We start from the raw sequence: 23,055 nt of genomic DNA, 5'->3' as shown, positions 1-23,055 counted from the left end.
GAATCCCCTGGACTCTCACAGAGGTTGGGGTGGTCCCAACCTTTACCTACGCCCCTTCCCTTGTGCCACCGCGTTTACAATAAGGAAGAAGAGATGCACAGCCCCTGCCCCCAGGACCCTACATTTCATTTTTACTTTTTGAAAGGTTCTCTTTTTGAGTCCTCTCTACACCCAACGTGGGGCTCGAACTCACAACCCCGAGATCAAGGGCTGCACGCTCCACCCACTGAGGCAGCCAGGTGTCCCAGGACCTTCCATGTTAGAGAGAAAGATGCAAAACTGGAACCTGTCCTCACTGTGTTGAAGGCAGATATGAGGCGTCCGGCAGGTAGAAGCTGTCGGGAGCTCCGTGCGGGATGGGGTCAGGGGTCAGGCCTTGGGGGTCGGGGGGGTGTCCGTCAATGTTGAACTAAAGCACCTGGTCCAATGCGCTCAATTCTATGTCCAACTTGGGCACAAGGACATTCAAGGCCTTCACGGGGCAGCTCCACTTAGGGCGTCTTGGCAACTTGGAGACACCTGCTGATCTGGAGAACCGGCTGGAGGACGGGCCCCAGCGCCATTAAAAAGCACTTACTGAATACCGACGTAGTGTTCACCCTGGGAGCTGCATGGATGCACGCAGGGGCCGTGGTTGCTTTTTGTTTTGAGGTGAGCGGTGCAGGAAGGCCCGGTGGAGCTACATCCTGCAGTGGCTTCCAAAGACGTCAAGGTTCTGGGTACCCTTGGGGCCCAGCAGACAGAGAGCAGCAGGGGGCACCTGCCCACAGGCCTGCGGGGGAGCAGAAGGACCCAGGAGGCTGCAGCGGGGACAGTGTAGGGAATCAGCTGCGTAGGTGGCGGGACTAGCATGGAAGAGCAGAGTAGTGGGGGGAGAGACTGACGTCGTACTGGCAAGTGAACACGCCTAATTCTTCGTCACAAAAGCAGGACTAATTCAGGACCAGCTGGGAGGGCACAGGAGAGCATGCCTCCCTTCCTCTAGGCCCCATCGCAGTCCCTTCCAGGGGATTACTTCCATTGAGGGACTTGACCCTGATCTGGGTATGGGTTTATAGGTGGGATTACTTGAATGGGGTCCCTAGTCCTTGGAGACAACTAATAAAACATACGTTAAAGTGAGATCCAGCTAGGGCAGCCCGGGCAGCTCAGCAGTTTAGCACCGCCTTTGGCCCAGGTCGTGGTCCTGGAGTCCCGGGATCGAGTCCCATGTCGGGCTCCCTGCATGCAGCCTGCTTCTCCCTCTGCCTGTGTCTCTGCCTCTCTCTCTCTCTGTGTCTCTCATGAATAAATAAATGAATTAAAAAAAAAAAAAGTGAGATCCAGCTAAAAAAAAAAGTCAACAAAGAACAGAAGAATAGCAGACTGTGAGCAACAGGGAAACCTCAGGAAAAACGCAGCCCACCTACACTGCAAAGTGAACCTTCATCCTACAGGTCTACTTGCTTTTTTCCTTTTTTTTAGAAAGATTTTATTTGATCATTCAAGAAAGAGAGAGAGAGAGACAGAGATAGCGACCCAGAGAGCACAAGCGGGGAGGAGAGGGAGAAGCAGGCTCCCCGCCGAGCAGGGCACCCGACCAGAGCCTCGATCTCAGGACCTGAGCTGAAGGCAGCCGCTCAGGCGCCCCTGCTGGTCTCCTTTATCAGACCTGACCCAGCGCTTGACCTCACGTTTTGGATCAAACACTGAAAACAAGACTTCAGAAAAGTGACAGACGTTATTTCCAAAACTTAACACGACATGAGCAGGAACAGCCAGGGAAATTGAAGTGGCACAACCCACTAGAAACACAGGACTCCGTGGAGGCAGGGACAGCTAGCCTGTGTCTGTTGCTCACCTCAATAGAGGGTTAGACGCAAGGATGTGGGTTCAACTACCCAGAAAGCCCGACAGGCTAACTACACGCAAAGGGCTGGGAGATGAATGGGATTAAAATAGGTTTCACATTTCTCATGACTCGGAGAAGCATGTACTTAGTGTATTTTAAAGCTGAATGGGATTTTATAAATAATCTAACCTCCTTCCATGGAATCCAGGTCCCTCCAGATGCTCCCATGGAAAACAGCTTCCTAAGTCTATTAAGTTTGGTGACAAAAAGAGATCCTCTCTCTCTCTCTCTCTCTCTGAAGAGTTGCGATGCGTGGCATTACCTCCAAGGCCCCAAGAAATCTTGCCTCCCCTTCCAAAGAAGGGAATTCCAAAGAATCAACTTTACCCCAGAATTTCACGGACGTCAACCTGACGCCAGAAACCGTTAACATCTTCTTGTTACTTGGGATCTCCGATCTCGCTCATTTCTTCCATTTTACATCTGAAGACAGACCCAGTTGCCTGACTGATCCCACATCTGAGCGGAGGTGGAGTGGGCCAGAATGGGCCTTACGTAACCCAGTCTGCTGCCCATTTCTTAGGTTCCGCTGACATCGACAAAAGAAAGCTGTACGTCAGCCCATAAGGATATTTCCCACGCTTGTTCTGGGATTTTTGCTTCTTCCGTTAAAAGAAAGAAAAGCAACTGAATGGGAGAGAAATCCTCACCGAAAAATAGGAGGTGCATTCTTTAATTTGTCGGACCATGGTAAAGCGTGCAAAAATATCAAAGATAAATTATTGCCATGCAACAGACTAGAAATATAAACGTTGAACTGATGCTTTGCCCCTGTTGTGCTTAAAGGATTCGCTACATAGATTTTCTATACGTTCTGAGCAATAATGCCACGTTTTCTCCACTACCGCTCAACAATGTCCAGGCCAGGGGTTGTTTTTGCCTACTCGGCATCAAGGCCTACCTTCTGGAGGCCAAAAACCAAAGCACCATCACCCCAAAAACCTGAAAGAACGCCTCTTTCCTTATTTCGTGCAGTCTCGGTGGGGCTGTCAATCAAGAGACTCTTTATTCTTTCCAAAGGATCACTACCTATGCCCATCAAATTCCCCGTCCCAGAAACCGGAATCCTGAGTACATACATGACATGAGGGAGGGAGACGTGTTGGAGCCGAGACGGTCGAGTGGCTGGCTGGCTGGGTCCTGACGGGGTAATTCTAACCACCCACCTGTGTCCCGGTTCTGGAATCCCAACCTTGCCTTGGTTAGCGTTCATCCCGAGGTCTTCGCTTCAATGCATCGACCTCTCTAGGAGGGGGAACGTTTCCCTATTTTTGTTTAAGTCAGCTAAGGACTGATAAAGACTGCTTACGAGCTGAGGGCCTTAATGAACACAGAACTCATCTACGGTGTGTTCTGCAAGGGGATGGGACATTACCAAACAGTCATACTTAATTATAAGGGGCACACAGTTGGGGGCGAATTACCCCAGAAAGAGAGAGGACATAAAACTTGTTAAATGGCATCAAAGTACAATAAGTGTGATGGGTGAAAACACAGCGGCTAAAATACCTGAATTAATAAATAGGCACTTTGTTTATTTTGCCCATAAACAAGGTGCCAGATGTGGCAATATCAATCCCGGGTTGCGTATCGATTAACCTGTTTCTGATGTTGCAAAGAATCGCACGGTCTTGTGTCTTCTTTGTCTGATTCCATCAGGGAAGCGACAAGCCTCGCTTTTCAGAGATGCCTTGAACTGAAGTGGAGTGTACAGTAAAATACAGATTTCCTCAAATGAATTGCCAAAACCATTAATCTTTATCTAAGGACCCATAATCACAGTTTGTTCTCAGTAGCGGGTGGGGGAGGGAGAGAAAATGTCTTCCAGAAAGCACTTTGGCAGTCAATCTGGTTGATAATAAAACTTGATGAAACATCTGTGATTAATATTAATTCTAATCCTCCCTTTAATGGATAATTGTGAAAAAGATCATTTATCCCATTTCACTTAGACTACAGCTGAGTTTTTCGATTTTAGGGAAAGAACATTTTTCTGTGTTTCTCAGGTAGGAGACTCCGCGGGGGAAGAAAAAACCAGGTGCATAAAACCTGCCAAGGGCAGCGCGGCCTTCCAGTTAGCCCTGGAAAGCGGTCCGCGTGAATCGGCGACGGCTGGGGGCCTGGATGCGACCCCAGGACGGCTCTCTGAGGGACACCCCGGCACTTGGCCATCCGCACCCCTGGAGAACGTTCTAAATACACCACAGCGGACTGAGGATGTATTTTGATCGTATCTGATTCCGGCGCAGAGAGCGAGCAAGATGCCCTGGTGAGCAGAGGGCACTCGGCTATTTCCGACCACCGGGGCGCTTCAAACTAGTTGATGGTAGGAACTATTTTTGACACACGCAAATGTATAATTCAAAGGACCCATAAAAATTTGTCACGGAAGCCACCATTAATTTTGACAGAAACTAGGAAAGTGACTAATTGCCTTTCAAACATCAATATTAAGGGTACCATCTATTGAACCGGCGCTCCCACTCGTTTATAAAGGGGGAACTGGGAGCTGGGGTTGGAGCCCCGCTCGCCCAGACTCACGCACCTAGTGCACGATGTCAAGACCCCGCTCTCCTCACTCTCGTCCGCTGTCCTATACTTACTGAGGTTTCGAAAGAACCTACGCCGCGAAGGTCTTATTTTCTGGGAATCAGGATATGTTATATGGCCAAAGCCGTGACTGCTGTCTGACCCGATACGTAAGAGTAGGATAGCGATTAAAGACACACCCCTGGTGACCTTTAATCCTAACCGAATTGTGGCTCCATTTCGATAGACTCCCTTTTTTTTTTTATCTGACTCTAAACACTGGGGAGAAGAAAACATAACCTGACAAGCATGGAAGGGCGCAGACAACAGGCAGCACCCAGTTCTTCAGGGCACCTCCCAAGACCCCGTGCTGCCCTGTAGTCACAGGATCAGAGGAGCTGCTCACCGTCTCTCCCTCCACCCCCCAAGTACACGTCTTCCTTCTGAACTGTTGCTCCAAAACAAGTATTTCTTGCCGCTTACTATGGTACCCGTTGCCCATTTTCCCGTGGCTTTCTGATTCTTACCCCCACTTCCACGCTTCGCTGCGTTGTAAGACGATTTCGTTCCAGGACACAAATTGTTTAATTTATGGAAGACACAGAACACCCTGCTTCCTCCCTGCCGGCCGAGGGTCACCTGGTCTTTGTTTGCATCGGCTGGGGACGGGGCGGGGGGACACAAAAACTTATTTATGGTGAAGCAGATGAGATGGTTTGTTTAGCGATGCAGAGGGAAGGATCTGGGGCGCCTGGGCAGGGGGCTCAGCGGTTGAGCGTCTGCCTTGGGCTCAGAGCATGACCCCAGGATCCTGGGATCGAGTCCCACATCAGGTCCCCACAGGGAGCCTGCTTCTCCCTCTGCCTGTGTCTCTGTCTCTCTCTGTGTCTCTCATGAATAAGTAAAATCTTAAAAAAAAAAAAAAAAAAAAGAAGGAAGGATCTGTGGCTACGACTGCGGTGAATGGACTGCTCCCCAACCCCCCCTCACCCCGGTCTCAGTCCATCTTTATCTTTATGCTTAGACCTGCTTCATCTCCTCCTAGGCGGAGCTCCCGGGGTTAAAACCCACACAGCACAAAGACCCGCCGTTTCTCAACACCAGGCTGCAGGCCCCTTGCACTCACAGCTTCCAGGACCCCCCCCCCCCCGCACCTAGAGCCCCCCACGTGCAGCCGCTGTCCCCACAGCGCCGCCCGCACATCATCCGCAGGACGCACTGCTGGAGAGCTCCTTAAAAATGAAGGTCCCCCACTGCAGCCTGAGAAAATGCAACAAACCAGGCCTTCTGGAAGTGGGTTCGCAGAAGCTGCACCATTACCCCCCCCCCACTGCCCCATCACTACAGGGAGGATAGTGTCTTCGGTGCGGGGACCTGGATCTCACCGGGCCCTCCCATCGCCTCGGGTCCCTCACGGCTCCCCCCGAAGCAGTCCTCTCTCTTCTTCATCGTGGTGTCCACCTCGCAACCCACTTTACGTCTCCGTCTGCGGTCATTTCCGTGGACACACTCTGCTCACATTCAGCTGCGAGCTCCGGGGGGAGCAAGGTTACACCGAGCATGCTCTGCCGCAACGGGACGGTGCCCGCCTTTGGCCTGACGGCTAAACACAGCTCAGCGAGCACCGACGGGCTGGCTAAGGAGAGAACAGCAGATCCTACTGAAGTGTCCTAGCCGCTGCAGATGTCTCCGGAGCCACGGTCTAATGATGTGCAAGTACCAACAGCCCCCGGAGAGCACCATACGCGGCGCTATTACAGCGTCTCCGAGTAGAAGTGCTGTCAGAGCTGCGGTAAATCTTCCAAAACGGTAAACACATCTCATCAAGAGGTCAGAAATTCTACGTGATTAACAATCCGGCAAATGTTACTGATGTTGCAAGCCTACGTCAATAAAAACATCGCCAAAAAAATTAAAAAATAAGTAAATAAAGAAAACTCTGTACCTGCGGGCAAGGAAGCCGAACCGACCTGGAAGGCAATAGCGAGACAACAGAAATTCAAGTGGAGGGTTAATATCTCTGAGATCAGAATAATTTCTATTCTAATTTCTAGAATAATTTCTCAAGTACTGGTCCCTGTTTCTTTTTCAAGATTTCATTTATTTGTTTATTCATGAGAGACAGAGAGAGAGAGAGGGAGAGGCAGAGGGAGAAGCAGGCTCCATGCAGGGAGCCCGATGCGGGACCTGATCCTGGGACCCCAGGATCAGGCCCTGGGCCGAAGGCGGCGCTAAACTGCTGAGCCACCCGGGCTCCCCTCTTGTTCCTTTTTCTACGTAATAAGCTCCTGAAAGTGCCATACATGAGAAGGAGCTAAAAGCGAGAGCCCCGGAGCCACGAGGCCCGCCTGGGCTGGGGCTTCCCGGCCGGTCAACTGAGAACGGCCCCAGGGCCTAGCACGCAGCTGGGAGAAAGTCGGGGCAGGACAGGACCTGCAGGTGTCTGCGACACAGGTGGCCGCCACCTGCCAGGGCTGACTGGACGGACGGCCTGTGGCATCCAGCCCTAAGGCACATGATCTCCTTGGGGTCGTAGGGTGAAGGCCCCGAATGAGCTTCCCCTTCAAAGCTGTGCTGCTCCCTCCCGCTTTCTAGAGAACCTCTAAATTCCTTGGGATACAGTTAACGGCCCTCCCCAATCCGGCCCCATCTACCTCTCTGTCCAGGGTCATCTTTCAAACACTTTCCATTCCAGCCCGACCCATCTTTTCATGGATTTCCGGGGACCTGGCTGTTCCGATTTCCTCATGGGGAGGAGGGAGGACGTGCATGGGGCTGGCGGTGCTCTGCCCAGCGTGGCCACCACCCCCGTGGGCCACGTACGAGCCTCAGAGACTCTCTACTTTTCCCTGAGTTCATGAAACTGTGTCATCGACTCCAAATCTGCGAGAAACTGGTAGATCTCGAATAATAACAGAAGCGACGCAATATAATAATACCGGAAACAGTAACTCGCTGCTGCCGGGCTGCGTACAAGCCATCCCTTAGGTGTCATCCCCGCGCCGAGACGCGGAGACCGCTGGTCACCAGGCTTCGCGTCTACTCACCGACGCCCACCCGGGGCTATGGACTCTGACTCTGCTTGTCAGACTTAAGCCTCTGAAAATGACTCAGGGCACCAAAGAGACTAGGCTTTCAACAGTCCCGCTCATCAGTAAGCGTTTGCATCACAACTGAAATACGGAGGGCGAATGACACGTTTCATTCTCCTCGTGTCCTGAGCGCACGAGCCTCTGGCTAGCGCTCTGCTCTGTCGTGAGGACACATGCACCCCCTGGTACGAGGACCCCAGGGGTACGGAGGCGCAGCAGCCTCTCTGGGTACGTGGGCCAGTTTTGGAAGTGGGTTTGCCTCACGTTCCGGGGCGCACCGTAGCACTTAAAGACTTGGCCAAGAGCGCTTGAGATCGGTCTTACTTTGACTTTTTTTTTTTTTTTACTTTGACTTCTTTTATTCATCTGTTTTTTTTTTTTTTAAGATTTTATTTATTCATGATAGACATGGAGGGAGAGAGAGAGGCAGAGACACAGGCGGAGGGAGAAGCAGGCTCCATGCAGGGAGCCCGACGTGGGACTCGATCCCAGGACTCCAGGATCACGCTCCCAGCCAAAGGCAGGCACCAAATTGCTGAGCCACCCAGGGATCCCTTATTCATCTACTTGTTAAGGTTTATTTGAGAGACAGAGAAAGAGAGTGCGGGCGGGGGCAGGGGCGATGGGCAGAGAGAATCTTCCAGCAGGCTCCCAGCGGAGCGCAGAGCCTGACGTGGGCGGGACTCCATCTCCACCACCCACGAGGTCACGACCTGAGCCCACACCAAGGGCTGGAAGCCCAACCAACCGAGCCACCCGGGCGCCTCTCCTCTTAACTTTTAAAATATTTTGCTATGGGGGCAGCCCTGGTGGCCCAGCGGTTTAGCGCTGCCTTCAGCCCAGGGTGTGATCCTGGAGACGAGGGATCGAGTCCCATGTCGGGCTCCCTGCATGGAGCTTGCTGCTCCCTCTGCCTGTGTCTCTGCCTCTCTCTGTCTCTCATGAATAAGTAAATAAAATCTTTTAAAAAAAGAAAAAGGCTGCTTTTATCATCATCATTGCTCTGAACTAAATTTCATTTAAATCATCGCAGGATTCATTATATGGTCTCATCGCTGCCTGAACTGCCTGAGATAGAAGCAAGGCCTTTAAGCAATCTTTTAAAAGTCAAAAAAACAAAAAGCACAACACTGCCTATTCATATTTCTTGGCCTCTATTTTACCCTTCTTGTTTCGATTTGTTCTGCAAAAATGAGGTCTAGGATAAAGCGAGAAGTTCTACCTTCAAGGCTGAGGACCCACTGAAACCGTGAAAACAAAACACGCAGGGAAACCACGGCATGGGATCGGGGTTCGTCGGGGCCCGTGATAATGTATTTACGGAGAAAATCAACCTGAAGAAATTTTTGTAAAAAAACCCAAAAATCAGAAAAAGCAAGTTCACATTATAAACCACACACGAAAGCTAATAAAAACTGGGCACGTTTAAGTCAGAAACAACGTATATTCCCTCTTCATGACTCGGAGACATTGCTTGGTTTGCACGATTTGGGATGTAAAAGGGAGTGCGGACTATAAACCAGAGTCACCTGACGCTAATGCAGATCAAACCTGAGGGAAATACGGCGCGTCTCTGAAAATGGTCAAACGAAAAGACATTATCGTTTCAATTCCTAACAATAATAGACGGGCTGGCCATTCTCCAATTTGTGATATTTTACTTCTGGGGCTCAGAATGAATTAATATTTTGTAAAGCTTTAAATTTTAAAGCCAAACCTGGATATGGCACATATATTAAAGCTCCGCTCCTGACGTGAATCTTCGACACGCTGCCTGAAAATAGTCAGTGGTAAAAGCAGCCTGTTGCCGACGTCCACACATTTCCCCTATTACAAAGAGGTAAGCCGTGTCCCCAAGAAACCATATTTCAAGCCCACAGGATACCCATGAACTAAAATAATGAATGATGATGCCTCGTTCCCTGCATTAATATTAAAGAAAAGAGAAAATAGAAAACTTTATAGCCACCATCAGCTCTCTGAACCATAAATCTCAAGTTTTGAGAATTGCTTCCCAAAAGGGTAGGGAGCGGGGATGAGCCGTCGAGAGCACTTTGGAGCCTAGAGGTATTTTTCAGCAAGCCGGCAAAGCACGGGCACCGATTCCTACATATCTCTGGCTGTGCAAAGTCTCATTTGCGGTGATTTATATTTCCTCATAAAGAACTCGGGAGATAATATAAGCCCGCTGTGAGGCTGTATGACAACTTTCAAACCAAGAGTTACACGAGCACTGTTAAAGCAGCAAGCGCGGACGAGCGGGGAAAGTCTGCAGAAATAGTATTTCTTCCGACGGAAGGGCCAAGGTGTGCTCTTCCTGCCGGCACAGCGTTCAGAGGCTCACCTTTCGCGCTGCACGTATGTGTCGCGGCCCACAGTCCAGTCGTCCAGATGACAAAGTATTATTATAATTATTATCTTTTTCCACCCAAACATCAACTGCGCGCGTTGGGTTGCGCGCGCGTGTGGCCTACAAGTGACACGTAGCCGTCATCACACTGGAGTTCGGCTGCCTTGGGAGGTCCCTAAGCGGAGCACGGAGATGAGCACGCGGACAGCGCAGCGTCAAGGGGGGACAAACGCTGTCGTACGATGTCCGGGTCGTGTCACTGCCCTGCCAGCACCCGCACCCGCGCTAGGGCAGCGCGTTAGACTGTTCGCCGTTCCTCAGCTGCCCGATTAGTACATCCCACGTCCGTAAGGCCGAGGATCACGGCTTCCCTGTGAAATTACACGATTCAGCAGGTCCGTTACCTCTCTGCGAGGTGGGGCTGCTTTTGACATTTAGGGATTAAAAAAACAAAACAAAAAAACCCCCAAAAAACCCCCCAATCCTTCCCTTTGTTCCACTGCAGCAGTTAGTCTCGGTGTGGGTAAAAGGGAGCAAAAGAGGGCGTGATTCCGTCCTCCCCGGCCGGAGGTCAGAGCTCCGCGTGTTCCCTCGGTCTCATGACAGCATTTCACACCCGTAAGGGGAGCACACGTCAAAGTGATCGTCTTCCGACTTCTCATCTGAGTGTCCCCGCCTTTGAAAACCTCAAACAACGCAAAGAGCGCTGATGAGTCTTTAGTTTCTCATGGCTTAGACTGCGAATTTCCATCATCCCCAATTATCCGATAGCCTTTTAAGGTCCCTTCGTGGAGCTCTAAGGCGGCTCCCCAAGTCCATACCTATTAAGTGGAGATGTTTGTTCCGGTTTCCTTCTCCACAGACCTGGCATTCACATCTTGGATTCTTTCGAACGGCGTCTCATCCTCCAGGCGAAGCACGTAGCAGAGCAGAGCATGCATTTCTTTTTTATTTTTGTATTTAATTTAATTGATTTTATTTTATTTTTTATTTTTCTATTTTATTTTTTAAAGATTTTATTTATTCATGAGACACACGCAGAGGAAGAAACAGGCTCCACTGCAGGGAGCCCGACGTGGGACTCGATCCCAGGACTCCAGGATTATACCCTGGGCTGAAGGCAGGCGCTAAACCGCTGAGCCACCCAGGGATCCCTATTTTATTTTTTAAAAATTGTATTTATTTATTCATGATAGACACAGAGAGAGAGAGAGGCAGAGACACAGGCAGAGGGAGAAGCTAGGCTGTATGCAGGGAGCCCAACACGGCACTCGATCCCGGGACCCTGGGATCATGCCCTGGGCTGAAGGCAAGACGCTCAATCACTGAGCCACCCAGGCGTCCCACATTTCTTTTTAAAAAAAGTCTCCCCAACCCGACCAAGAAATACTGCCAACTCTTAAAAAATAATACATTGTTTGACAACATCCCATGTCCCTATTATCCGCCGCCTCCCGGACCTCTGGGTCTGCCCGGACCACGCGAAGCGCAGGTCGGGCACCCACACTCCGAGCACGCCCGAGCGGAGGCCAAGCATTCTTGTTCAGAAGCTTACCAGGGCACCCAGCAACAAACCACCGTTTTCGTAAAAGAAACTTACAATTAACCTAGAAAAATATCCCGAAGTCTTAAATATCCTCTTTTATGTTCTTTATTTAACCTTCAAGAGCCCTTGAAATCCATTCACGCTTTCCTAAAAGATGGCGAGGGACAACCTGAAACAGACACAATTCTCTAAACTCATTCTGTACATAAAAAGGTGCACACCTGCAGGTTCACTAAGGACCCCTGAAGGACACAGAGGACATAGAGCAACGGTCTTCAGACAGAAAATCTGATGGGATCCGGACAAACGTCCAATGTTCAAGTGGTGAAACACTGTTCTGCTTCGTGTTCAAAATAAAGCAAAACTTAAAAAAAAAAGTACAAAACACGAAAAACAACTAAACAGGTTTGAGAGATGCCAGACACTCTGCACCTGAGCAACTCCTTTGACGTCTACACCATCTCCTTCCACGTTCGCGAGTATTAAAATGTGTCCATTTCCTAACACTGCCCGTCCGCTTTCTGTTAATATAAACCCGCCTTGCTGAATACTCTGCTCTGAGTCTATGCATTAAAAAAAAAAAAAATCACAGGAGATGAACTAATACTCGACCAGAGGCCTTCTGGAAATTTCCGTCATAAACCCCTTGAATCTGAGCTGAGGTATAAGCTAGCGCACTTAATGCTAAAATAAGACTCTAGCAAACAAAAACAATTTTCAATAATGAAAGCAAAATGCGCACGCACACACACGCTGGAGCAAACACGGAGTTGTTCATTTTAAGAAAGAACATGGTACTTACAGGTCACCCCACCTGCAGGAGTAAAAAACTAAGATGAAAAAGATTACCTCCTGCTTTGATAAATGTGCTGTTTTGACACTCTCCTATTTCAGTAAGAACAACTCGGGGGGAAAAAAAAGAGGATTGGCGTGAACTGACAGGACCTAAAATAATTCTTCATGTACAATTACTGAAGGAAGCTGCTGGAGCACTGGACATCCAGAGGGGAATGAAGACCTCCCTGGGCGGATGTAATCCCACCGGAACATTCCTTCAGGATCTAGGGCACATACTTAAAATGTGGATCTTTACTAGGCGTTTATGAAACTTTTTATTAAAGTATCAACAAGGGACACTTGGGTGGTTCAGTGGTTGGGCGTCTGCCTTCGGCTCAGGGCGCGACCCTGGGGTCCTGGGATCAAGTCCCGTGTTGGGCTCCCTGCAGGGAGCCTGCTTCTCCCTCTGCCTGTGTCTCTGCCCCTCTCTGTGTCTCTCATGAATGAATAAATAAAATCTTTTTTAAAAAAGGCAAAATAGAGAAAAAGTATCAAAGAGGGTGATTCAAGGAGCCATAACTTTTCTCTCTTTTTAAAAAAATAATTGAGAGAGAGCGAGCGAGTGAGCGAGCGTGCACATGGGCAGGAGAGAGGGGCAGAGGGAGAGGGAGAAGCAGACGCCCGGCTGAGCAGGAAGCCCCACGCAGGACTTGATCCCAGGACTCCAGGATCATGACCTGAGCTGGAGGCAGATGCCCAACCGACTGAGCCACCCGGGCGCTGGTAACTTTTCAAAGGACGCAGAAGCTTTTGGAGGGGAATTGCTGAAGCCGCCTTTTGGGGGTGATTTAAAAATATTTATTCGAGCCTTGGAAATAAGAAAGCTTGTGATAATGAACAATTATTTTATGCCCACTTTACAGATGAAGAAAGCGCGGCTCAGAGAGGTTCAGCTACCCCCAGTCACACGGCTACGGAGAGTACAGGAGGGCGAGGCTGCCTCCACCGACCTGTGCCTCTTTTTCTCTTAAAACCATTTCCCACTCTCCCCTTTGATGTGGCGTATCCTCATTATATGATCAAAAAGCACTAATAAGGAGCCAGGGAATTGCAGCGGTGGGTACAGTAAAACCCAGGGCTCCCAACATATCTGCTTTTCTGAAACATCAGCATATAAGGAAAAGAATTTAATTGCTTTTTGTCCGTGGTTTCCTACAATGGCATTTATTCATTCAGCAAATATTTACTGAACACTTATTCCAGATGCCATTTTCTATTATTTTTTTCCTTGAAAACATGCAGTTTTAAAGTCAATATTATGGTTAAGCAGATCTCACCACGTCGAGGAGAGCTTGCCCAATTTTAGAAGCACTTTATGGGAAGCTACACCCCGAGCTCCAGAAAACTCACCTGCAAATACGCTCTTGGAACAAAACCAGCTGGCAAGGGACGGACTTTCTTTATGCTGGCATTTCTCGGGAATGTTTACTGAACATTCTTTTATCACAGTCAGTAACCGCGTGGTAGATTTAAACGGTTTCTGAAGCTGATCTTGGTCATTTCTCCGGAATCGAGGTTACTGACTTGGTCAGTCTTAAAAAACTGTGTGGTGCCTGTGAAAACTGCCTCACAGCCTAAGACTGAGAACTTTTTTTTTTTTTTTAAGGTTTTATTTATTTATTCAGAGAGACACAGAAAGAGAGGCAGAGACAGAGGCAGAGGGAGAAGCAAGCTCCCTGCAGAAGCCCGATGTGGGACTTGATCCCGGGACCCTGGGGTCACACCCTGAGCCGAGGGCAGATGCTCAGCCGCTGAGCCACCCTGTGTCCCAAGACTGCAAACTTTTAATGAAAGCACATAAAGCAGAGACTCGGCGGTTCACCACACGCATCCGAGCAGTTCTATGTTGTGGATTTAGGACTGATGCTCACAGTAGCATAGATTATCCCTATGATTTTTTTTTTTTAATTTTGAAAAATATGTACACCAAAAAGACTGGAGCAGAAGCAGATGTCTTCAGCTCCCGGACAGTTTTTTCATCGACGTCGTCAGGATTCTAACTTCAGCTGTCCTTCTACGACCACATCAACATGAAGGATTGATACCAAAGCCAACACGCGCAAAGAGGTCTCGCCGGTGAGCTTAAGATGAGGGTGTTCCCCACTAACCTCTCAGAGACTCCTGGACTGCATCTGGGTGCCGTAACTGTAAATTTTTACTCTGAGTCACCTTCTTTGGAAGAAAACCAGCTACTCCTTAGATGTGGCCAGTGCTAGAATGTTTCTCTGCCTTTTGGGTCATCATTTTCGGAAGACGACATCTGTCTTCCGGACTGTAGGTCTCTCTCGTTCAAACTCACCCATTCCCTAGATCGGCTGTGCAATCAGGCTTCAGTCTAGAGGCTGAACGCTCACTCATTGGATTTAAGAATTTCTCCGACCCAAATCCTGGGTCAGAAAAGCTCTTATATTAGAAGGGTCACCCATCTGGGAAGATGCAGTTGAAGGAAACAGCATTTGGAGACGGACGAGCGTCCTGTGCAGAGCTGAAAACACATACCTGTGTTTAAGACCTACGTCACTGCTACCTGAGCTGAGGTCTGCGGCAGTTTATAAAGTAATACTCTCTGAACAGTGGTGCTCGTCGTTTTTAACCTTTTGTAAAAAAACAAAACCAAAAACCCCAAAAACCCAATATGCTTTACCTTTTTAAGCACACGAGGCCTGGAACTTTATCTCCTCACTTCCTTGCAGGTGTTTACTCACTTAATTTCCTATCAGATCGGCCACCTCTTATCTGTCTGAACCTTTCTCAGGTCACCTAACTCCCTCATGCCTCTGTTTCTTCTTCTGTAAAATGGGAGATCAGATTCCCTGATGCGGCTTTGAGCGCCGTGGGGGTTCAGAACCCTGTGCCAGGGCAACACCCGTGGCCTCTTCTCACTGAACACCTACTATGTGCCACACAGCGTGATGCAGGGCAGAGAGCAAGGGAGCATGAGTGAAGCACCATGGATACAGGACGTCAGGGCTGAAAGCGCTGGAAAGGAAATAGAGCCGGGTAAGGAGGTAGAGGATGGCAGAGATGTTATCTTTAAAAACAAACAAACAAAACACGGTTTTGTTTATTTGAGAGAGAGAGAGAGAGAGAGGGAGAAGCAGACTCCCTGCTGAGCAGGGAGCTGGGGTTGGGACTCGACCCCAGGATCCCGTCTCATGACCTGAGCCGAAGGCAGACACGAAGGGGACATAAAGGGACCGGCCACGGAGGGGCTTGTGGGCCAGGTGGGAGACCCAGGACTTGGTCCTGCTCAGATGGGAGGTCACCGGGGAGAGCAGGGACGCGAGCGGGGACGGGAGCCTGCCGCACGGGCCAAGGCCACGGACAGGAGGCAACAGGGGTGGCAGGGCCAGGGCGGTCGCCGCTGCTGCGCCCCTGTGCTCCGCATCACCCCTTAGCACCCCTGTGACCGGCAGGCCCTGGGCGCCCAGTACGTAAGTCGTCGGGCTGAGACGCTTTATGGACCTGGTTCCCTACCCTGCTGCAGACCCCCCGAACAAACAGGGTAAGATCAGGACATTAACGCTCCAAGAAATGTTAAAAATCACTTTACAGCAGCGGGGTCAGAAATCCAGAGACCTTCACCGATTTACCCAAGGTCGCAGGGTCAGCGAGGCCAAGAGAAGGGCCCAGGACACAGCTTTCCTCACTCAACGAGGACTTGCAAAATCCAGCGTTTTGTGGACTGCTAAAAATAACTGAACGTGCCTTATTCACGTTACTTCCTTTGGCCTCTTGTGATATAAAAATAACAGCAGCAAAACTTCTTTCCAACTTGTCCTCATTAGGTTAATATTTACGAGAATCATTTCTAAAATGAGTACTTCCAAAAGTTTCTGAAATAACCCTTTGCCTTAGGAAGTCCATATAAAGGAGCATCGCCACGACCGTGGACCGGCGCTCCTGCGAACCTATCCTGCTAGAAACACCGACTTTCTGTCATTACTTTAGAATGCCACTCTCTTACCCCAAATTAACTTCTAGATTAAAAACAGTATTTGTCACGTTCGAGGATGGGCTCGGTCGCCTTGGCGGCATCCGCGATGTCTAACAACTTCATAGCTGGCCTGTTGTTCCCAAGAAAAGGAGGCCGCGCGGAGCCGGTCCTGGTCCTGGGGCGCATCACGCATCCAGAGCAGCGAACGGCATTGTCTTTCCAAAGCAAGCAGGAAATTTCACCTATCTCCAACTACCCCGTTTCCTTGATTTTTGTATGACTCAAAGAAATTAAGAAGGAAATCTAACGTCACTGAGGACAAGGCAGAACCGGGTAAGAGCGTTCGGAATCGCACCCTCCCGGGGCAAGTGGAGCGTGGATACCCTGCAACGAGCAACACTCCCCTCTTCCCTGTCCCCCAAGGCCAAGCGGGTACCTGAATTTGGGTTCCCACCACTACTCTTGATCCTTCCTCGAGCACCTCCTGAAGCAGGACCCCCCGGAGGGCTACAGCTCTCTTTACCTTCCTTCTTGGAAGACTTGCTCGACATCGCAAGCCCTTGCGGACTTCAAATGTACCCCTGGTCTGGTTACGACTATTTTCTTAAAAACTGACCGATGGGCGACGAGTCAGGTTTGATCCCAAGGCCGGCAACAGGGCTTCTTGGAAGGTAATACGTGCGCAATGAGCCATTTCCCAATCATCTGATTCATTCCATGCATATTAGGAGAGAGGGGAATTCAACCGAGGGCCAATTCTCCCCTAAGAATCCTTTAGTTTAATTATGACCACAGTATATTAAACGTCTGTAGGACATCCACGTCAGCCCCGCCGCTCTTGCTCTCAGCAGGGAAAGGAAGGGAGGAAACCCTTTCCTACTAAAAAGACAGGGAAGGCTGCTATTTGTGGTTCTAAAACATGGTTGAAAATACAATTTAACTGACTACGAGGCCACCGTGCTTCTAATAAATGAACATCTCTTCACTGCTAATTTTGTGTTATTTTACCTTTCATTAAAAAAAAAAAAAAAGAAAAAGTAATTCAGGTTAAACTCAGCCGAACAGCAAAAAAGCTCTTGATATTTTGAAGCATTTTGGAACAATTACTTTGACAGGAGCCCTTGACAGTTAAATGACTCCGTTAAATGAATGTTACAGAAGACACATAATGATTTTCAGTGAAATATTGAATTTAACCACAAATGAGGAAAACCCAGTCGTAAGCACTATGGGTATATTTGAATAATAACATCTTGCTTATGAACCTCAATGGGTTCTATAATTTCTAATAATCACGCAACCAACCAGTTAGAGCTGGTATGTTTCCTATCTCAGGGCTCTCCATTCAGTTTTGGTTTTTGCTTTTGCTGTTGTGTTTTAATCAGAGAAATCAATATGTAAATTGTGAAGCTGGCAACGATCTCCTCTGACATCAGCGGGATATTTTAGACTTAGGCAATTAGCGATTGCCGTCCCACCACGGAAGTCTCCCCTCTTTCCTTTTTCCCATTGGCTGAATGAGGGTCTTTCACAAAGTAAAAAAAAAAAAAAAAAAAAAAAAAAAAATCAGGAAAAGGCAAGAGCCTGCTGCCTGAGAACGTGTGACTTCACTGTATGTCCGTGTTCCCTCCACCCGTGGGACTCAATATTCCTTTTCTTATTTTATGGATCGAATGTGAGATGGTATCAAGACCTTTACATGTTTTCTCATGACTAATGACTAAAATATGTGCTGAAATAATAAAACTGGTACTGTTCAATTTCCTTTTCAAATTCAATCTCAGTATAAGTGGGAGTGCCCGTGTGATAGTGAAATCCGGCTAACTATAAAATTCTGTTTTCTGGAGAAGAGGAGCTGGATTTCCTTGTAGACTTAAAAAAAAACAAAAAACAAAAAACAAGAACCATGTGGGTTGGGAGTCTGTAGGGATATTCGGGTTCAAGAAATGAGTCAGAGTAACACGGATGTTCTTTATCTTGTGTGTCTGGCGAGGAGAGGTGAAAAGTCAATGCTCAGCCTACCGGGTGGTGGTGCTTAGATCTCTGCACGCGGTGTGCGGACACACTCCCTGGTTCTTTCAAGTAGGTGAGTTCCGCGTACCCTGTACCCACCGCTCCCTGCCTGTACCTTCATTCAGCAGCTGCCTATTTATTTCTATCTCCTCCCCACCAGATGCTCACTCCTTGAGGACAGGGAGGCCTTTCGATCTGGGCCCCAATAGGTTGTTCAATGAACATGCTTCTGAACCAAAAATGTTTAACTCCTTCAGGTGACAGTGAAAAATACCTGGAAAAGTCCAGGTGGCTTAAATAGTTGATACCAACAAAGGCCAAGTCCGGACGTACAGCAAGCTGCCTCACTGAAATATTACCTGTAACCATCCTCACTCAAAGCGTGGTCCAGGGACCAGCAGCCAACAGTGTCCCTGCGGGAACTTCATAAAAATATGGGCTCTCAGGCCCCCGGAGCAGACCACCTGAATCAGATGTGCATGACAACAAGGTCCCCAGGTGATGCAGGCACGGGGAAGTCTGAGAAGGATTTACGTGGAATACATGACTAGAAGGATGCCTGAAGCACTGATGGCATACGTGACGGACGAAAGACAAGGCCACAGCAAGCTGATTAATACAGAGGTCAGCTGAGAAAGTTTTAGAGCTCCCTCAGGGCACAGTCACAGGTGGGAAACCCACTCATCCCGTTCCTTTGGAACCCTTTCTAGATACTTCTTCACACTCTTGCCTGTTTAAAGACACAGCTGCTCTTAATACTTGTCTTTTCTCCTTGGTGCAAAGAGAGTATTTATCGTCAGCATGCTGACACTCGCAGGAGTTTTGGCTTTCTCCACGGCAAGTGTGGATGATTGAAAGGATATTGCTGACACCTGAATAAGAAATCCAATGACTCCAAGCTATGTAAATTTAATTATTTCCTTTAATTTTTTTTTTTTCAGGAATCTCTTTCTCTTTTCCTTAGCTTTGGAGAAGTCCTAGCAATTTTCATTTAAAAGAAATACAAGTCAGCAGTGGTTCACTGAACAGGCTGACACGCAATTTCATAGGGGGAGAGGAGCTGTGTCTTTAATCTAATTTGTGCTCTCAATTCCCAGCTAATGTATCTAGGGATCCTGATGTATGCATTTACAAGGAGACATCTGTAATGCAGAGTCCAGCTCTCGGCAATTCTCCGAAACGTGGCTCAAAAAAATTAGTCTGGGTTCTTGCAGTGGCCCTACAACGCAATAAATCTCCATATACTCACAGATGTAGAAATATTCTCGGCCTGGCCTGAATTCAAATCCCAGAGAAAAGGGTGTGAAGAGCTGGAATTTTTCAGAGAACTTGAGCGGTCCATTTGGAGAGTGGGGCCGGTTACATTCCCATCTCTTGAACCCTTTGGAAGTATGGTCGCAGGCACTGTAGCCATCAAAGTTCACCATGTAGAGGACATATCGCTCAGTCTTATCTTCCGGGACCGAGTCCTCATAGTGAGGGCAGAAAACATCCAGGTAGTCATTGATACAGACGTCAATGTGGTAGTCACCCCTCTGGAATCTGTTGGAAGAAGAAGAGAAAGATGAGATTATTCCTAAGGACAAGACTTCCTGCTTGGAATCAGCGCGGGAGTAACTTTAATAATGCGGGTGCTAACAGATTTATTATAAGAAGGTTTTATTGCCTTCCATCATGATTTGGGGTACGTTACTGTTCCAGATCTAAGCGACGACCCTTTGACAGAGGAAATCTATTACTAGTCTCTTGTTTGTTTCAAGACACCCTAAAAATGGAACTCCTCACATTCGCTGTAAGTAGTACAGTTCCTGACGTGCTGTTTCCCTTTCGTTCTTAAAAATCACATACACTGATGCAACGTTTTGATATTTCAAAGCGGCATCTCACTGAATGAGCGTTTTTGAACAAATGAATAAGTCATTTAGAGAACAAATGAACGACGGGGCTGTTTTTGCCATCATGGAGATCATTCTCAATTTTCTATGCAAATGTTGAGAATTAGAGCCATAAAACGGAGAGAATTAGGATCATAAAATTTAAAGGTTGGAAAGAAAATTCCTGGGACACTTGCGCATTAGCGGAAAATAAAAACCCAAGGCACAAGGAGAAGGCAGCGGGGGACTGCCCCAGACCTGGGAGGGCAACTTTGGGTCTTAGCTGTTTCTCTTAGTGAACATGCTTAGGTCACAGACTCATTTCAGCTCATCTCTTTTGATGCCCCATCCTTTTCTATGTCGAGAAATTAAAACAAAACAACAAACAAACAAACAAAAAAACAAAAAAAAAAAAAGAAAGAAAGAAAAGAAATTAAAACCAGCTAAATCAAATGAGCTGTTCCCCCATTTCTTTGTGCTGTAGGGCTGGACCGATGAGTCGTGAAAGCAACAAGCTGGACGAGCACAGAGGAACCCGGCACCACTTCCATCCTGAAGATACCCGACACACGCCCACCCACCCATCACTGTCCGCATCACACCGTCTGCTTCCATTCTTAAGCTTACGAGATGTTTTGCTCATTTGGGCTAATAGTGCCTGTCCCCATCAGACAGACAAATTTCTTCTCAGCAACTAAATGAGGTGTGAAACAGGAATTGTCATGTACGCGACTTACTAAAACCAGGACAGAAAAGCATCTAGAAGCCCCTGCTTTTGGCTAACGAGGGAGGTCTCTGAGCCCTCAGAAGGTTCATCATAAAACTATGTTACTGCCAAAATACAAATGCCCATCAAGTCATCTAGTCTTCAGTCAGATGGTCTCCATGTGAACACTTCCCAGTGTCACTGAGCTGGTCTAGTCCATTTTTTGGTCATCTCTGAAGTTTAGCAAGTTTCTCCCTATAGTGAGCATAAGTCTGCCTCCATGTGCTTTCTATCCAGTGATCCTACTGCATCCGGCTGCCTGACATCACAAAGAACAAACCCAAGTCCTCTTCCACCAGGCAGTCCTGGTAAGTTGACACTTGGAGTTGTCGACTCCATCTCTGTATCCTCCTTTTCCACACTTGACAATGCTGATTTGTTTGGTTATTTCTGTCCCCAGACTCCTCACATTCTAGGTTCTCCACTCTTCGTGTCCTCCAGGTTCCCAGGGACCTCCTTGAAGTGCAGCCCCCAAACATGACCAATACCTCTGACAGGTTGCTGTGACCGGCGGTCACCCCAGGACCACCTTCATCCTGGATGCTAAATATTACTGACAAAGCTGAGATTCCTTCTGGAGATACGACATGATACACGTGGAAACTACTCATTTTAGCGAGTAGACCTCGTTCAACGACCGGATTGCTGTTGTTGAGTGGGAGCGTCATAAACCACCTGAGCCTCAGGTTCCTCAAATAGAAGTTGGGAAAATGATGAGAATCTGCCTTGCTAACAACCCTCACACAACGGCTTCAAATCTCCGACGTTGCAACGTATGAAACGCGCCATGTGAATGCACCGCATTGTTATTTGCATCGAAATGTATTAAAGCGTATTAAAATCGGTAACTAACAGAAGAGTAACTTTTCAACAGCAGTCAATGGACCCAACAATAAAAACAATCCTTGTTTCCCTTTTTAAAAATCCCCAAAGACAGGGAATCACGTTAAAAAAAAAAGTCTAATTCTGTCAACTATCAAAGGATCCCCCAAAACTTCATTTGATCAAATGCTTTCGAGAGGCAGCATGCCGATTTATATAAGGAGAATAAGGAGAGACGATCAGATCACTTTCAGTTGGAGGATCTCAAAATGCATGATCAAAAAAAAAAAAAAAAAAAAAAACAAACCAAAAAAACCTAACCCTGGAAGTATTTATTTCTTTATATTTACAATGATTACGGAACTGGGTTTACTTTTTCTTCATTACTGGCAGACGATGATTTGTCAAGATGCGAGGAAAGCCTGTGTTGCTTTTAAAAGATTTCTGAACATCAAGGTAACATCACTGCCAAAGTACAAAGAAGAGACGCTGCACCGTTCAGATAAAAGGGTGCCGGGCTATGAATCATCAGCACTCAGAGGAGCCTGACGGTTCTGGAGGAGAGCCAGACGAGAACTGCAGCAGAAGGCAATGCCCAGATGCACTTTATATTATTATTATTATTATAGATTTTAAAGACATTCAAGGGGGGAAGTTTTCCCTTTTCCTAAGTGTCACTTATTTTAGCTTCTACTAGCACTTGACACTGCTTAGACGTGAAAAAAAACAAAAACAAAAACAAAAACAAAAAAAACCCCCAGAATTAAAACTGCCCCTGTCCAGACCTCTTCTGTTACTGCTCCATTCTACAAATTGTCATTGTTTTTCTGATGCTTTGAAGTCGGCTTCCCTTTTCCAACTCTCCTCACTGTGGATACTGCTGGCGTTTCCATAAAACAAGCCATGAGCGTGAAGACCCATTTTACACTGGGTTGACCTTATCTCTTCCTGATGACATTTTACTTTGTGTGGGGTGTTAAATGGATCACTGTGGGGCCAGTATTGAACATGGGATCGTCCCCGTGATGGGCATTTCTCCCCGTCTCTCCACGGGACAAAGAGGAGGACTCGCTGTTGAATCAACTTCAGCTCCGTTTCAGATCTTGCATTTGCACAAGTCAGTTTACTAATACAATTTTCCAAGAATGGACAGTAAACAACAACAATAAACTAGAAATCCTAGAAAAGGCATTCCTGTAACCTACCCAAGTACAATCTGAAGCGAAGTTTAGGGTTAGATATTCTAATACTACCCCAGATCACACTCTTTGGCTACAAAGTAGTACCGACTCATTCTTTTCTGGCCCTACTGTGAAGACGGCACACGTGTAGGGCTCATATAATTGAGTGTTTATTATGCTATACTCAGTACCTCAACTTCTGTCACAAATCCTATAG

At 47.8% G+C, this 23,055-nt stretch overlaps 1 protein-coding gene across 2 annotated transcripts in view; it reads right to left on the bottom strand.

Moving 5' to 3' along the window:
* The window catches only part of EFNA5 (ephrin A5), a 274,259-nt gene that overhangs the window by 28,855 nt on the left and 222,349 nt on the right, over positions 1-23,055 (bottom strand). For both annotated transcript variants that reach the window (XM_077862069.1, XM_077862066.1), the window contains exon 2: positions 19,445-19,737. In XM_077862069.1, coding sequence (XP_077718195.1) covers positions 19,445-19,737 — 293 coding nt within the window. The remainder of the gene's footprint in view (positions 1-19,444; positions 19,738-23,055) is intronic.

Source organism: Canis aureus, chromosome 2, assembly GCF_053574225.1.
Source record: "Canis aureus isolate CA01 chromosome 2, VMU_Caureus_v.1.0, whole genome shotgun sequence".
Taxonomy (NCBI): domain Eukaryota; kingdom Metazoa; phylum Chordata; class Mammalia; order Carnivora; family Canidae; genus Canis; species Canis aureus.
Note: the sequence above shows the minus strand (reverse complement) of the source record. Positions and strands in the feature narration are given on the sequence as shown.